We start from the raw sequence: 17,128 nt of genomic DNA, 5'->3' as shown, positions 1-17,128 counted from the left end.
CAATGGGGGATGTCTTTACGGTCGCTTCCCCCCCCCCCCGGGGCACATTCCCCGTCAAGCTGGGTGATGGGTAGGGGTTCCTTCAAGGGTACCTTCCCCACCCCCAGAGTCTAGGCCAAGTCTGGGCTCACCAGGGTCTTGGTGCAACCCGAGTCCACGATACAGCGCACCCCCAACCGCGTCCCCGAGCTGGGCTCCGTGAGGGTGGCCGGCAAAAGTACCAAAGGGGAATCACTCACCAAACGCTTGCCCTTGCCCTGGACCTGCTGGCGGGGCATCTTCACAGCAGGTCGTCTTCATTTCCCGACGGCTCGCTGGCATTCGAGCCCTCCTCCGGGCCACTGTCGCTCGACTCCACTGGGGCGGTTGCCACCCCCGCTGGGGCCAACAGGGACCGGACCGCTTTTTTGGTAGCCGGCTTCTTTGCCGTCGATCCCCGGGCTGAGGCACGCCCCGCCGGCTTGGCTTCGGTGGGGCTCGCTCCTCCCGTTTTCATTGGGCACTGGGCTAGGAAATGCCCAGCTTGGCCACAGCCCAGGCACAATTCTTTCTCACGCCGGCGAGCCCTCTCGCTGGAATCCACCTTGCCCTTCGGCTTGGGTTTCTTGGGGGTGGAGGTCTTCACAGCTGCTTTTTCCTGCCCGCCGCCTAGATCCGCCGCTTTCAGCAAACGACTCTCCATCTCCCCTGCCAGGTGCACCCAGCCCATCACGGTCGCTGGGTCGTCCAGGAGCAGGCACTTGCGGGCCAGATTCCCGGAGAGCCCCGTGACGAAAGCATTCACCCTCTGGGGCTCCGTCCACTCCGGTACCGAGGCTGACAGCTTCCAGAAGTCCCAGGAGTACTCCGCCACCGTCTTCGTCTCTTGCTTGATCGCTTTGAGCTTCTTCTCTGCCGTTTCTCTCTCGAACGGGTCTACATACATCAGGCGCATGGTTCTCACAAAGTGGTCGTAGTTCCTCACAGCTCTAGGATTGTAGCGGTAGAGGTCCATGAACCACTTCGCTGCTTAGCCCTCCAAACACTCCCCCGCGAACCGAATACGCTCCGCATCGTCCTGGAAGGTGAAGCCTATGTCCATCATGTAGGCTTGGAGGTGGACCAGGAACCCTGGGAAGGCTGCCAGATCTCCGGAGAAACGGGCCTTGAACTTATAGGTGCTTCGCATCTCCACCCCGCGAAGCTGCGGTGGCAATCGGGCGTTGCCCCAATCCCTCGGCTGGCGGGCTCCTCGGGGACGTGGGCGCACCCCGCGTCCCACTCCTGCAGCTGCCCCAGCCGCGGCCACGACGCCCGTGGCCGCGCCGACTCCCGCGGCTGCGGCGACTCCCGCTGCGCCAGCCGCCACCACCGCTTGAGCTGCTCCAGCTCCTGCCTGGACCTCCTCTCGGGCCCCCGCCGGGGGTTCCTCCCGCCCTCCTGCTGCGGCACCCGCCAGGTCGCCGTAGTCATCCTCCTCTTCCGAAGAGTGGGTTGCAGCCTCCGCCGCTGCCGGAATCACGATCCCGGCTCCAGCCACTGCGCCCGCAGCCGCCGCCATGTGCACCCCCGATCGTCGCCCACTCGGCCCTCAAGCGTCGGCTTGCAGCTCCCGCAAGAGGCGCCTCGCCTCGCGCTGAGATTCTGGTGCCAATTCGCCCGATACCGAGTGCAGCCAGTCGGACACATGGCTTATTCGCTGCTGTAGCTCCTGCACCTCCAGGGTCGCCGCTGTCCCTCGGACTGGCACCCCCGCGGGCAGTTTGTCGGGCCACAGCTCGTCACCGGTCAGGTGGTCGTACTTGGATAACCATCTGCGCTCGGTGATGTGTCTCTCCAGGAACTCCGAGGGTCCCAGGGTAGTTTCGCTCAGGACTCTGGCCATCCCCGAGCCAAAGGAGCCCGATGCGGCCAACTCGTCCTGCGTGTAATCCCCGTACATGTCCTCGTCCTGCTCACTATAGATATTGCCTTCGTCCTGCATGCTGGCAGGCGAAAGGTGTTGTGAGATTTGACTTAATGTCAAGCGTTGCAAGAACTCACAACAAGCTTATTTAATAAAGAAAGCGTTTATTGTGAAGTTACTTCATACACCTAAGCTAAGAAAGTCAAATCTGCCTGAGTTCACATTTGCCTCCTCTTATCAATAGTGTTCTCCCGCCCAAAACTTGAGACTTCCCAGGGGAGGGGGAGATGAGGCGCCAGGTGCCATAAACCATAGTGTTACTTCTCGCACGTCCTTGGCCGCCTCGGACAAGATAAGATGTTATGGTTACAAAAGGCAGACCCAGCCGGCAAGTTCAAAAGACAAATAATTCACAGCTCCCTGAGATAGCAGGATGCAGCAGAATAGTTTCGATTTCAGGCATGCAAGCATAATATATGGGCCTTGGTTACAAGGGGCCCCAGGAACAGAAAGGCAAAAAGGCAAAGCAAACAAACATGGAGATTCTCATGTCAATTCATGGCAGGAACAAGCAGTGATCCTGACACCATCTTCACGTATTTAAAAGGCTGCCATGTAGAGCGGTGCTCCCCAACCACCAGGCCATGGCCCTCGGTACGGGGCTGCGGTGAAGGGGAGGGAGGCACACCTCCCTACCCTCCCGCAGTGTGTGCTCGCAGCGCCGGGAGTGATCGGCCGACTCCTGGTGCAACGAGGGCTGTGCTGCGGGGGGGGGGGGGAAGGTGTGGGGGCCAGAGGGCCAGTGGGAGTTTGCCCACAAACACGCCGGTGTGGCAGGTCCGCCAGGTTCGCGCCTGTGCATTTGTGCCCACCTGCACACCAACGCCCGCCGAGGCTGCTTGAGGCAGTCGATTCCACTGTCAAACTACCCAGTGAAAAACCTGTTCCTGATATCGTTCTCTACGAAGTTCAAAACTACTACTGACTGATCCCCACCACATTCCCCCCACAAACCATCTCTCTTCGGAGAAGCACGTGTTTGCAGGCGCTGGCATGCCGGTGCCCGTGCCTCTCCCCCCGCAGCGCACTCCCGGCACAGCGAGCACCACGCCACGGGGTGGGGGGGGAGGGAGGGAGGCCTACTTGCTGGTTTGCACCTCTCTCTCCCACCCCCAGCCCCCGGGCCTCCCTCCCCTCCCCGGTCCCCAGACTGAAAAACGTTGGGGAGCGCTGATGTAGAGGATGGGGCAGAGTTGTTCTCTCTTGCCCCAGAGGGATGGACCAGAACCAATCGGATGAAATTAATTCAAAAGAAATTCCATCTAAACATCTGGAAGGAGTTCCTGACAGTTAGAGCGGTTTCTCAGTGGAACAGGCTTCCTCGGGAGGTGGTGGGTTCTCCTTCTTTGGACGCTTTTAGCAGAGTCTGGATAGTCATCTGACAGAAATGCTGATTTTAGGAATCTAGGCAGATTGTGATTGGCTGGGATGGGAGGTGGATTTCTTCTGTGATCCTATGGAGCCCAGGCAAGGGCCTTAAAGCTTCTACCCCAGCACTGGGGCCCCTGGGGAGTTACAATGCCCTTTCGTCCATTTTTTGATCCTAACAAAATGTTCCCGTAAGACCCCCCCCACACACCCATGTTTTCCATCCCACTCAGAGTGGCAGTGAGATAATTTTTAATATTGGCTACCCAACTAATGGCCTGATGCCACTCAACCCTCTCTAAGAAACACCAGAAACGCTACAATTTTATCCTAGAATTTCCAGGGATCCCTAAATAGGATGTGACATTTCTAGGTTTTCCTGAAAGGAATGTCATGCCGTTACTGAAGGCGGGCCCCCAAAAGCAGCTGGAAGCAAATCTGAGGAGAAAATTATGGAAGAAGAAGAAAGCACACGCATGCACACGCACGCACACACACACACACACACACACACACACACACACACACACACTTGCTCAGGTCCTTTGCTCCAACCTCCCAATGCTGTTTTTTCTTATTTTTTAAAAAAACAACAAAGTGGGACAAAATTACATGTGACTCTTCACAGCCTCTTCACAGGGGCTGTGGCTCTGTGGAACAGGTTGGGGGTCCAACCCCCAGCCGCATCTCTAGTTCAAAGTGTCGGGCAGTAGCTGATGTGAAAAGCCTTGGCCCAAGACCCTGGAGTGCCCCTGCCGGTCTGAGTAGACAGAACCAACCTTGGTGGTCTGATTCATAGAATCACAGCATTGGAAGGGGCCATCCAGGCCCACCACTGGCCACTTGCCTGGGGGGGGGGGGGCAGGCCAGCACAGTCATATCTGATGAATGTTTAATAAAAAATTTTAAATTAGTCAACTCCCACCCATTTGGGAAACCCTGGTTGAGAAAGTGTGGCCACAAGCATCCAGGAGAAGGATCTGTCCAGCTGCTGCTTGAAGACTGTAAATGAGGGGGAGCCCCCACCTCCTGAGGCAGCCCCTCCCACTGCTGTGAAATCCCCCCCCCCCGCCGCCGCCCCTGATATCTAGCTGGTAGCACTCTACAGGTAGTTTAAAGCCATTCCTGTGGGTCCTGTCTTCTGCTGCCAACAGGGACCACTCCCTGCCCTCCTCCAAGTGACAACCTTTCGAATCCAGGGCAGGGCAGCTTCATGTACGTTCACAACAAAAATCATTGGGTCCCAGGAGACTCATAAGAAACTCAAGATGGTGGTTTGTGTGATCAACGGGAGCAGCAGAGCAGGAATCCTGTGGCAGGGCCACCGCCTGACTCCTAGCAGAGAATGAATTACCTACCTTTTCCATCCCCAGATGACTGGGGGCAAAGGGCACCATGGGGCTCCCACACACACTCTGCCTCCAGCTAGCTGCTTTGCTCTCACCTTTTTCAGGCTTGAAGGAGATGGCAATTCTTAGCGTTTTAATTCATTAATTCAGGCATACGATTCTACTGTTGTCAGCAACTGTTTTGGGTCTACTCCACCAAGGAATGTGCCCAGGCACAAAGGACAAGATGAAGCAAAGGTACTCACATGGCCCACTGCAGCTTCTCGTTCTTGATGGAGCTATACAGAGTCTGCAAAGGAAGGAAGGAAGAGACAGCGGCTGTCAGCACAACACAAGCTCCATAGAAATGACAACGGGGCAACTAGCAGGCGCTCGGCTCATCTCAGAGGTACTCTGGGGGAATGAAGACAATCTAGGATTGATCCAGCAGGACAGGGAGCCTCCCCAGATTAGGAGGAGCACAAACTAGTCCAGAAATGCCAACAAGAGGCTTCCTTGCCCACACGGGGAGAATGAGGTGAGCATAAGCTCAAGCAAAAGAAACTCAGGAATGACGGCAGGACACAGAAGCAAAACAATGCAAAAGGAGGGAGTGGGAATTACTGCCAAGGCACCCTTGATCCTCAGATCTCCCAAGCCGAGATTTAAAAGCAGAAAGCTTCCTCAGATAGGTGTTTGTGTGTGAGAGACACATGCGGCCAAGTTCCTTTCCACTCACAGTGATACCGTGAATTAATCATCTCCCAAATGTTCTATAACTAAGCATGCTCCGGCCGTGAGAACTGAAAGCATGGTTTTCTTTGAGTCCATCCTTCTGAGGAATTGGCAAATTAAAATAAAATCATAGAATCATATAGTTGGAAGGGACCTCCAGAGTCATCTAGTCCAACCCCCTGCCCACCCACAGTGACCCCAATTCCATGCCCAGATAATGCACCCCCGCAAAACCAGAATCACCTTCGGACCTGAAAATGGTGATGAGACCTGGTGGGAGAACTCTCACAACTGGAATAATAGGACTGAGGAGCACAACTTATTTAAAAGGGGCAACAAATAAAGAGGGGAGGAGAAGGAGTACTATATGTTAAGAATATATAGACTTGTGAGGAAATACATGTGTCTCAGCATGGGAGTTCAGCTGAGAGTCTTTGGGTAAAAATAAAAGGAATAGGAAATAATAGTGGCATTATGGTTAAACACCGCCAGGCCTGGTAGAGGACATGGATGAGATGCTCCTAGACCACATTACAAAGTTCTCAGGACCTAGTGGTCATGGGAAATTTCAATTACTCAGATGTGTTGGAAGACCAGCTCTGCTAAAAATGAAAAGTCCAATACATTCTTGATGGAGCAGAGTTGATTTCTGTTGCTCCAGAGGATCCAGTCAGAACTTCATTTCCCAGAAAGTGGAAAGGGCAACCAGGGGGTCCGCTATTTTAGACTTGATTCTCACCAATAGGGAAGAACTGGTTGAGGAGGTAAAAGTTGTGGGCGTGCTTGGTAGTAGTGACCATGTGAATGTATGATCTTGGGAAAGGGAAAAGGTGTACGTAGTCACAGGCTGGACTCAAGGAGATGGCAGTCCAACTTGGCGGGGAGTTACTTAAAAGTGAAATACTGAAGGCTCAATTGCAGACAATTCCCCTGAGCAGGAAAACTGGGAGGAACCAAAAGTAGCCAGGATGGCTCCATAAACAGCTTACAAAAGAACTGAGTAATCAAAAAGACTCATTTAGTAAACTGATGGAGGACCTTATAACCATGGAGGAATATAAACAAATAAGCAATGCTCGTAGGGACAGTGTTAGAAAAGCTAAAGCTCAGTATGAGCACAGGCTAGCAAGAAATGCTAAAAACACCAAAAAAGGGTTCCTGGCAAATAGATGGGGAAGAAATGGAGATAGTGACAGATTTTATTTTCCTGGGCTCCAAGATCACTGCAGATGGGGACTGCAGCAAAGAAATTAAAAGACGCTTGCTCCTGGGGAGGAAAGCTATGGCAAATCTAGACAGCATCCTAAAAAGCAGAGACATCACCCTGCCAACAAAAGTGCGCTTAGTCAAGGCTATGGTATTCCCAGTTGCAATGTATGGCTGCGAAAGTTGGACCATAAGGAAGGCCAAGCATCAAAGAATTGATGCTTTTGAACTCTGGTGCTGGAGAAGACTCTTGCGAGTCCCTTGGACTGCAAGGTGAACAAACCGGTCAGTCCTGGAGGAGATCAGCCCTGACTGCTCCTTAGAAGGCCAGATCCTGAAGATGAAACTCAAATAACTGTTTTAATTAATTGAATTAATTGACTGGTTTGCATATATGCAACTTGCACCAAATGTTAAAGGAGAGATGAAGGACTCTCCAGGAAAATTAAAGGAGCAAACCAACTTTGAAAAATTGATCATGCAAGAAAGATCACGCCTTTTGGGTAGAACTTATAAACTCTTTCGAACAGATTAAAAACAGATTTTTAAAAAATGGATGCAGAATTTTGGTAAAACAATTATGATGGAGGAATGGGAACAATTATAGTGCAAAATTGTAAAATCAACCAAGTCTCAGATGTTGAGAGAAAACTGGTATAAATTTTTTTCAGATGGTGTTTAACATCTAAAACGATAAGATGTCAAATCAGCCTGATAGTAAATGTTGGAAATGTCATGAGTTGATAGGTCCCGCATTAAGTCCAGTTCATGGGAGGTGATGTTACCACTTCACTCCACTCTGGTAAGAGCTCACTTGGAGTACTGTGTTCAGTTTTAGGCACCATAACTGAAGGAACTCTTTCTGGATGTTGAGCCGAATTTTTATTCAATTATTTATACCCCATTGGTTCTGGTCCGACCCTATAAAAACAAATCTGCTCCATCTTCTCTATGGCAGCCCTTCAAGTATTCAAAAATGCCTGCCATATCACCTCCTACTCATCTTCCCTCCAGACTAAACAGACCTCAACCTTTCCTCATAAGACCCCTCACAATCTTCCTAGCCCTCCTCTGGACACGCTCCAGTTTCTCTACATCTTTCTTCAGTTATGGTGCCCAGAACTGAACCCAGTACTCCAAGTGAGGTCATACCAGAGCAGAGTAAAGAGGTAACAACACCTTGCACGATCTGGACACTATGCTTCTTTTAATACAGCCCAAAATCCCGTTGGCCTTTTTAGACATCAACTTACACTGCGTGTCTGATCTACTGAGATCCCCAGAATCTTTCCACATGTACTACTTACTGCCAAGACAAGTCTCACTCATCCTGTAGTCTGACATGACTTGTTCCTCAGAAAGCCATGCTGACTCTTAGGAATTACAGCCATCTGCTCTAGCTTCTCAAGGACCAACTGTTTGAAGATTTGTTCTAAAATTTTGCCACCTACAGATGTCAAGCTAGTGGATCAGAAGTAGGAACTGAGCAATTCAGCCCTCTCTTCATCACCTGTTACAATGTCACTTTCTGGTCCCCACAATGGTCCTACCATGTCCCTATTCTTTTTCTTACTTTGAATTTAAGTTAAGAAATCCTTTATTGTTGTTTTTAGGATTTCTTGCTAGCATAAACTCATACTGAGCTTTAGCTTTTCTAATACTCTAGCTACATGCATTGGTTTTTTGTTTATATTCCTCCTTGGTTATAAGGTCCCCCTTCCATTTCCTAAAGGAGCCTTTTTTATTCAATTATTTTGAAAGATATTTATGGAGCCATCCTGGTTTCTTTAGGTTCCTCCCAGTTTTCCTTCACAAGGGAATTGTCCGAGATTGTGCCTTCAGTATTTCACTTTTGAGGAAAGGTTGAGGGAGTTTGGTCTGTTTAGCCTGAAGAGAAGACGACTAAGAAGTGATGTGAGGGCTGTCATAGATGGAGAAGATGGAGCAGAGTTGATTTCTGTTGCCCCAGAGGATCCAGTCAGAACCAATGTCTTGAAATTAATGCAAAATAATTTTCAGCTGAACATCCAGAAGAAGTTCCTGACAGTTAGAGAGGTTCCTCAGTGGAACAGGCTTCCTCGGGAGGTGGTGGATTCTCCTTCTTTGGAAGTTTGTAAGCAGAGGCTAGATAGTCATCCAACAGATATGTTGATTTTATGAATTTAGGCAGACTGTGAGTGGGTGGGCAGGAAGGGATGTGCCAGTTTTTGTCTCTTTTGGCCCTTCCTTGCATACCCAGGGAATTACTGATCACTTATGTGGGATGGTAGGTGAATTCCCTCTAGGCCAGGCTGGATTCTAGAGATTTTTGATGGAGGGATCACTTGAGCATGAAAATGGGCGTCACTGTGGGTGGGCAGGTAGTTGTGATTTCCTGTATTGTGCAGGAGGTTGGACTAGATGACCCTGGAGGTCCCATCCAACTCTAGGATTCTCTGATTCTGTTCAAAAATGATGGGAAGTCAGGAGTGATTAGTGAAACTTCCAAACCTGAAGATCATGCAGAATGATTGTGGATGGTGAAAGTCAAGCAGCATCTGGGTTGAGGCCAACCATCTTCGGGAATCCTGTAGCCGCCTGAACCATAAAGGTATCTGGCTTGCTGCTATTAATGGGTTTTATTACCTATTTTATAATGTTTTAATTGGTTTGCATTACATTTTACTATGTTTATATTGACACTGGAAGCTGCCACAAGCCGGTAACCCTGGGAGTAGTGGCATATAAATAAGCAAATAAAAATAAATATTAAGAAAATGTATCCAAACTAAGATAAAGAATGGCACATGAGATTCTGGAAAAATAAATGCAAAGAAAAGCATGTCTCATTTCACAGGTATGCTGAGGAGGACTCAGCTGATCAGCCCGGAAGAGATCTAGGGTGACAGGAAAAGCTCCGTCCCAATCATAGCCTCAGGCCCCTGACAGAGAGAAAATGGAGGATGCCTAAACATTTTAGGAGGATGACTGACAATCAACTCCAGCTCTGTGGCGCAGCAATGTTTGGAAGACCCCGTTTAGTTCTACCTGCTCTATCTGAACAAGACGCTGCAGAGCACAAAAAAGACAGGAAATGGCAGCAAAGATGATCAAGGGGAAGCGACATGGGGGAAACGTAGGCTACTAAGGCCAAACATGAAATTAATGTGTCACATGCACAAAGCACGGGGAGAACTGGGGAGAGGAACTGCAGTCAGCACGTTTTTGGGAATCCAGCAGAGTCCTGCACTCTCCACACACACAGGGAGGCAAAAGCCATTCCTCCGGCCCCACTCCTGAGCAAAAAGATGTCACGGTGCTTCATTTTGGGGCTCTTCCTTCTCACCCTGAAGGAGAAAGTGTAGCTTGGGGAGGGCCCCAGACGTGCTCCCAATGTGCCTGACTGGCAAGAAGTGAGCAAAATGGCCAGGGAGGGCAGGGCCAGGATACTGGTCCTGCGATATATGATTTGTTCTATTTTGGAAACACCCTTCCAATAAAACATTCATAGTTAGCGGCAACATTATAACAATTTAAAACTTATTCATATTAGGTACCCACAGACACAAGTTGCAATGCAATTTTGAACCTTTAGTGGCCCACACCGGTCAACCTCCCAAGTGGCACAGCTACAGGCGCGGTGAAGGGGGAGTCACACACACACACACACACACACACACACAGACACACACACACACAGCGCCTGCAGCCACCTGCCCCCACAGCTGGACCCTGAGTGCCCCCTTCCTTGGTATTTTAGCTGGCAGCTATATTGCTTTTAAATCAGAGTAGGAAGACAAGTTTTCACCGCAAGAGAGGACAAAAATGCAGTCCATCAAATTGTCCACCTGGGAGCTCTTTAAAAAAAAAAAAAAACAGCAGCTGATATACAGCAAACCAACAGCACTCCAGGCTCCGGAAAGCGAGCCCCGCTCCCTCCGATGGCAGATAGGCGGATGTGGAGCCACTGCAGTGATTCTCTAGTTTGGATGTCTCAAAAAAAACGTGGGCAGAGCCCAAATGCACACGCACACACACACACACACACTCGCCCTGGGGGGAGGGGGGGCAGAATGCCAAGAACACGAAGTCACATCCTACGGAATCGGCTTTAAAGTAAGACGGGAGCCCCCGCAGCAACTCCGAAGTGGAAGCGGCATCCTGTGAATTCCTTGCCAGTCCTCAACGTGGCTGGGAGGAGAGAGTCCCACGGCCTGCAGAGTCCAGCGCCTCCCGCAGCCTGACAGGGAGAACCAGGCACATCCCATCTCAGAGGGCCGAGATCGCCTGAAGGGCAAGCCGCCGCTAGAAAGATCTTGTTGACGGGGGCACAGAAATACAGGACATCTGCTTTTGTTTCTTCTGAAATCATAATCCAGCCTCCAGCCCCCTGTCACTGGGGAAACGATACAGCCCTGGAATCAGGCTCTTTAGAGGGCGGCGGTATAAAAAGATAAAGATAAAGATAAATAAATATAAGTGGAAGGGTCCACCTCCTTGCACAGGCTGGGCCTAGAGCCACGGCCCTGCACAGAGTGCTCACAGGACCGACAGAGGAGCTACAGAAAAAGGAGGCCCAGTTGACTGGATGGGCAGAACTCCTTCCAGATGCCTCGTCTGGGGATCAACTAGATCTTGAGTGCCAGTCAAACCCACTCACCAGCCCCATGATGGCACCCAGCAGGTTCTCTCCAACGTATCGCTTGAGACTGAGGGAGGCAGCTTTTTTTTTGGGGGGGGGGAGATGATCTATGGAGACAGGCACATCTCTGTACAACCAGATTTCCACTTGTGGGCATAACAGCCCAGAGATGAAGAAGGGGGAAAGGTGCTTCCAAAACCTGTTAGAAATTGATGGATGAAGTAACTTTCTGATGGTCTCTCTCATTCCCACACTTAGCAGATGGGCAGAAATCGCCAGGGACTGGATCAGCTGAACTCCACCTGAGCACAGCTAGTCAAAGTGGGATGTTTTTCCACCCCAACTTGTTTTTCCACCCAGGGAGTCCCAGGGGCTTGATTAGCCCTGATCTGCGGATGAGATCCAGCTCTGCTCCTTCTAGCTTTACAGATTGAGATAAATTCAGGTGAGTAGCCAGGTTGGTCTGAAGTAGCAGAGCTGTTTTACTGCAAAGAAACTTCAAGAACAGACAGGAAAGGGAGATTGTGGAGATGCAAGTTATTACGACAGTCCAAATAATGGAAACCTCACGACTCAACAGGGATATTGGTTTCTTATCTTACTATATATGCAACTCTCATTCAACTCTCATTCATGTAAATACAACGGGCGCTAGTATCCCCTCCTCCCCCCCCCCCGGACAGCCCTCCCACCAGCCCTCCCCCCTGCCCCCCAAAAGGCCTGCCCCGGCCTCTCCAAGGCTCAGCACACGTTTTCGGCCCAGGGGACTCCCTTCTTTCCCACCCCCAGCCCCACCAACCTCTCCCGGCAGCAGTCAGGGCACCAGAATGCCCCTCACCGGGTTCATTGGGGGCTGAACCAGCCTCTGTTTCTGGCCCACGGGCCAATCGGGACCAGAAACAGAGGCCAGGCCAGCTCCACCCAGGAGGCAGCTGCTCCAATATTATAAGAGCAGCTAAGTGTTAAAGATTCCTCTTCTTTTTATTTTATTTGGGACAATGGGACTGTAATGTGATGTAAGTAAGTGTGCAATGTAGAATCTAACTCTCTGGTTTTCAGAGAGGAGAATACGCACAGCAGAGCTTGTAACTTGCGGGGAAACCTCCATGCCTGGGTGGAGGAGGATGGGGCTAGCAAAAGTCTCTTTTAATTACCTCTTTCCACAACTGGGGAAATCATCAACCATTAATCACTAACCGCAATATTTTTATTCCCCATCAGTAAATGATAACTGAACCTAAAGGACTTTTGCTATTCTAGCAAGGAATGATCTGATCTTCATTATCATGCTGCATATTTGTGGATGCCTTTGTGATGCTGTTTACTAATTTACTACTAATTCTCTTCTTATATCTCTACTCTTATGATCCTTGTTCCATTGTCTGAGGAAGTGTGCATGCACGCAAAAGCTCACACCTTGAATAAAACTTTGTTGAAGGTGCCACTGGACACAACTTTAGTTCAGCTTGAGATAAAAGTACTGACAATCTCACAACTGAGAACTGGCACCCAGCTTATGCGGGCCCCTTATGCGGTTTCCAAGGCAAGAGACCTTCAGAGATTTCTGACCATTGCCTGTCTCAACATGGCAACCCTGGGTCTCCTTTCTGGTCTCCCACCTCCTGAGGCAGCCCATTCCATGGCTGAACTAGACTCCTAGAATCCTAGAGTGGGAAGGGGCTGTAGAGGCCATCTAGTCCCACCCCCTGCTCAGTGCAGGATCAGCCTCCAGCATCCAGGAGAAGGATCTGCCCAGCTGCTGCTTGAAGACGGCCAGTGAGGGGGAGCTCCCCACCTCCTGAGGCAGCCCCTTCCACGGCTGAACTTGACTCCTAGAATCCTAGAGTGGGAAGGGGCCATGCAAGCCATCTAGTCCCACCCCCTGATCAGGGTAGGATCAGCCTCAGGAATCCAGGAGAAGGATCTGTCCAGCTGCTACTTGAAGACGGCCAGTGAGGGGGATCTCCCCACCTCCTTAGGCAGCCCCTTCCACTGCTGAACTAGACTCCTAGAATCCTAGAGTGGGAAGGGGCCATGCAGGCCATCTAGTCCCACCCCCTGCTCAGTGCAGGATCAGCCTCAAGCATCCAGGAGAAGGATCTGTCCAGCCGCTGCTTGAAGACGGCCAGTGAGGGGGAGCTCCCCACCTCCTGAGGCAGCCCCTTCCACGGCTGAACTTGACTCCTAGAATCCTAGAGAGGGAAGGGGCCATGCAGGCCATCTAGTCCCACCCCCTGCTCAATGCTTCAAATACAGAAGTCCTGTGGTTGGATAAGAAAGGACCAAGCGAGGAAGCGTGTTTGCCCAACCTGGACAGAGTGAGACTAGCAGTAGCCCACTACGTCAGAAATCTGGGAGTGATACTTGACACCTCCCTCTCTATGGAGACGAAGGTCACGAGAGTAGTCTTCGCCAAACCTACGCCAAACCAAGCTACTAAGCACACTACTTGGCCCCAGAACACCCAGCCACAGTGATCCATGTGACGGTCAAATCTAAAGATTTCTGTAACTGACTCTACACAGGCCTACTCTTATCCTTGATCCGGAAACTACAATTGGATCAGAATGCCACGGCCAGGATCCTCACAAATATACCATGGAGATTCCACATCTGGCAGGCACTCCAACAACTCAACTGGCTCTCAACTGAATGCTGGACTAGGCTTAAGGTTTTGGTAACCAGCCTAAAGCATCCGGCAGAAGTATTTGTCCAGCTGCTGCTTGAAGACCGCCGGTGGGGGGGAGCTCACCACCTCCAGCTTTGTGTAATGGTTAGGCGTGTGGACTGGCGAGCCGGGTTTGATTCTGGTCTACTCCTCAAGCAGCCAGCTCGGTGACCCTTGGGCTCACCAGCACTGATAAAGGCAGTAATGTCAGGGCTCTTGTGTCTCTTGTGAGGAGAGGAAAGGTGAATGTAAGCTGTTCTGAGACTCCTTTGGGGAGAGAAAAGCGGCATATAAGAACCAACTCTTCTTCTTCTTCTCCTCCTCCTCCTTAGGCAGCCCATTCTTCTGCTAAACTAGACTCATCGAATCCTAGAGGGGGGAGGGGCCATCCAGCAGAAGAGCAGCCTGCAGCCGACCGAGTGACCAGGTTCCTGGAGCCCAGCAGTGGTGGCAGGGGGACCACTGAGATCAGGCAGGAAGCAAAACCGGTGCTCCCAGCGAGATCTCAGTTTGCCTCAAAAGCCACTCACCATTTCCCCTTTGAAAATAAGCAGCCGTCATTTGGCCCTGTCTCCAGTGAGCCCCGGAGCCCGAGCAGCTTTTCAGGCAGAAAATACAAACACCCTGGTCCTCAGACTGGAGGAGGCTTGTGTGTGTGTGTGTGTGTGTGTGTGGGGAGGGGGGCTTCTTTATGGAGGACAGCTCACTTATGGGAAGCAGCCCAAATGGAGACGTGGCCAACCAGGGCCTGTGTGCCTCAAGGGCCGGGCTGCAGGTCCTCACAGAAGCAGGACTGGTGAGAAAGAAAGAAACTGAGGCTCTGAGGCAGCGGCGGGTGCCTCAGGCCCCATCCAGTAGAGAAAACACGAAGGCGAGTTGAGCCACCGTAAGCCAATGGGTTTAAGGAATTAGATCTGATAGACAGAGTGCCTGAAGAACTATGGATGGAGGTTCGCAACATTGTACAAGAGGTAGCAACTAAAACCATCCCAAAGAAAAAGAAATGCAAGAAATCAAAATGGCTGTCTGAGGAAGCTTTACAAATAGCTAAGGAGAGAAGGGAAGTGAAAGGCAAGGGAGAAAGAGAAAGATACACCCAATTGAATGCAGAATTCCAGAGAAAACCTAGAAGAGATAAGAATGCCTTCTTAAATGAACAGTGCAAACAAATCATAGAATCATAGAGTTGAAAGGGGCCATACAGGCCATCTAGTCCAACCCCCTCCTCAACGCAGAATCAGCCCAAAGCATCAGCCCAAATGGAAGAAAACAATAGAATGGGGAGGACCAGAGATCTTTTCAATAAAATTGGAGATATGAAGAGAACGTTTCATGCAAAGACGGGCATGATAAAGGACCAAAATGGTAGGGACCTAACAGAAGCAGAAGAAATTTTAAAAGGGTGGCAAAATTATACAGAGGAAGTATACAAGAGCGAGCTTAACATCCCTGATAACCATGATGGGATAGTCACTAACCTGGAGCCAGACTGGAATGTGAAGTCAAATGGGCCTTAGGAAGTCTGAGCAACAATAAAGCTAGTGGGGGTGACAGCATTCCAGTTGAACTATTCAAAATCTTAAAAGACGATGCAGTAAAAGTGCTACACTCAATATGCCAGCAAATTTGGAAAACTCAACAATGGCCACAGGATTGGAAAAGGTCAGTTTACATTCCAATCCCAAAGAAGGGCAATGCCAAAGAATGTTCAAATTACCGCACCATTGCACTTATTTCTCATGCTAGCAAAGTTATGCTCAAAATCTTACAAGCTAGGCTCCAGCAATATGTGGACCGAGAACTTCCAGAAGTACAGGCAGGATTTCAAAGAGGCAGAGGAACTAGAGATCAAATTGCCAACATACACTGGATCATGGAGAAAGCTAGGGAGTTCCAGAAAAACATTTACTTCTGCTTCATTGACTATGCTAAAGCCTTTGATTGTGTAGAGCACAACAAATTGTGGCAAGTTCTTAAAGAGATGGGAATACCAGAGCATCTTATTTGTCTCTTGAGAAACCTATATGCAAGTCAAGAAGCAACAGTGAGAACTGAACATGGAATCACTGATTGGATCAAAATTGAGAAAGGAGTTCGGCAAGGCTGTATACTGTCGCCTTGCCTATTTAACTTGTATGCGGAGCACATCATGAGAAAGGCGGGATTAGAGGAGTCACAAATTGGGATCAAGATTGCAGGGAGAAATATCAACAGCCTCAGATATGCAGATGATACCACTCTAATGGCAGAAAGTGAAGAGGAACTAAAGAGCCTGTTGATGCGGGTGAAGGAGGAGCGCGCAAAAGTTGGCTTGAAACTCAACATCAAGAAAACAAAGATCATGGCGCATGACTCAGCGCACGCGTGGTTTAGCATAGTCAGCAGGGGGCGGTGCAAGCGTGGGCGAGGCGAACGACGCACGTGCAGAAGTCCGCACATGCGTCTTTTAGTTTGGCTCCTGATTCGCCACTCCGAGTTTTTATCCCGGACGGCGCCCGCCCCTTTCTCCTCCCAACTTGCCCTTAGCGGTTTATTTATTACCGCAGAGCGGTTACAGATATGTTTACAATTATCGGTTATTATTATTGCACGGTTATTTTTTATACACTGTTCCATGTATTGTTCTTATGTTATTATGTAAACCGCCCTGAGCCCCCGGGGAGGGCAGTATCTTTAAACCGTCCCGCGGCTCGGGGCGCCACGAACTAAATAAACGAGTAAGGGCTGTCGGGGAGGAGTTAGGGCGGGCCCTGTCCAGGATGAAAACTCGGAGGGGCCAATCAGGAGCCACAAAGCTCCTGATTGGCCCCTTTGAGTGTCCATCCAGGGCCAGCAGCCAATGGGGAGGCGAGCAAAGCGCGCCTCCCCATTGGCTGCTTCGCCCGGCTGGGACTGCGTCATAGACAGGGCGAGGCCGCTTCAGTGACCGGGAGAAGCCACCACCATCGACCCCGGTGAGTTGGGGCCCACTCCGCCTTCTCCGTTCGGGACTTCGGGGAGGGTGGGGGGGGGAGCCGGCCTTCTCTCACCCCTGGGAGCGGCCTCGCTGCGGTGATGCTGCTCCCGGGGCCGAGAGAATACCGGCTCCTAGCGCCCATTTTATTGCAGAATAAAATGGGCTTTATTTCTAGTATAAATATCATATAGTAAAAAATAAAATAAATAAATAATAAAATTGGACCATAAGGAAGGCCGAGCGTCAAAGAATTCAGGCTTTTGAACTCTGGTGCTGGAGAAGACTCTTGCGAGTCCCTTGG

The 17,128-nt window shown here is 50.4% G+C and overlaps 1 protein-coding gene across 6 annotated transcripts in view; it reads right to left on the bottom strand.

Annotated features, from left to right (window-relative positions):
* PSD (pleckstrin and Sec7 domain containing) overlaps nt 1-17,128 on the bottom strand; it is a 116,568-nt gene that overhangs the window by 16,663 nt on the left and 82,777 nt on the right. For all 6 annotated transcript variants that reach the window (XR_013233806.1, XM_077351121.1, XM_077351119.1 and 3 more), the window contains one exon: nt 4,908-4,951. Coding sequence is in view for 5 of the 6 variants with exons in the window: in XM_077351121.1 (XP_077207236.1) it covers nt 4,908-4,951 (44 nt within the window). In the remaining variant the exon portion in view is untranslated. The remainder of the gene's footprint in view (nt 1-4,907; nt 4,952-17,128) is intronic.

This window comes from Paroedura picta, chromosome 8 (assembly GCF_049243985.1).
Source record: "Paroedura picta isolate Pp20150507F chromosome 8, Ppicta_v3.0, whole genome shotgun sequence".
Classification (NCBI taxonomy): domain Eukaryota; kingdom Metazoa; phylum Chordata; class Lepidosauria; order Squamata; family Gekkonidae; genus Paroedura; species Paroedura picta.
The sequence above is the reverse complement of the archived record's forward strand: the minus strand, read 5'-3'. Positions and strand labels throughout refer to the sequence as shown.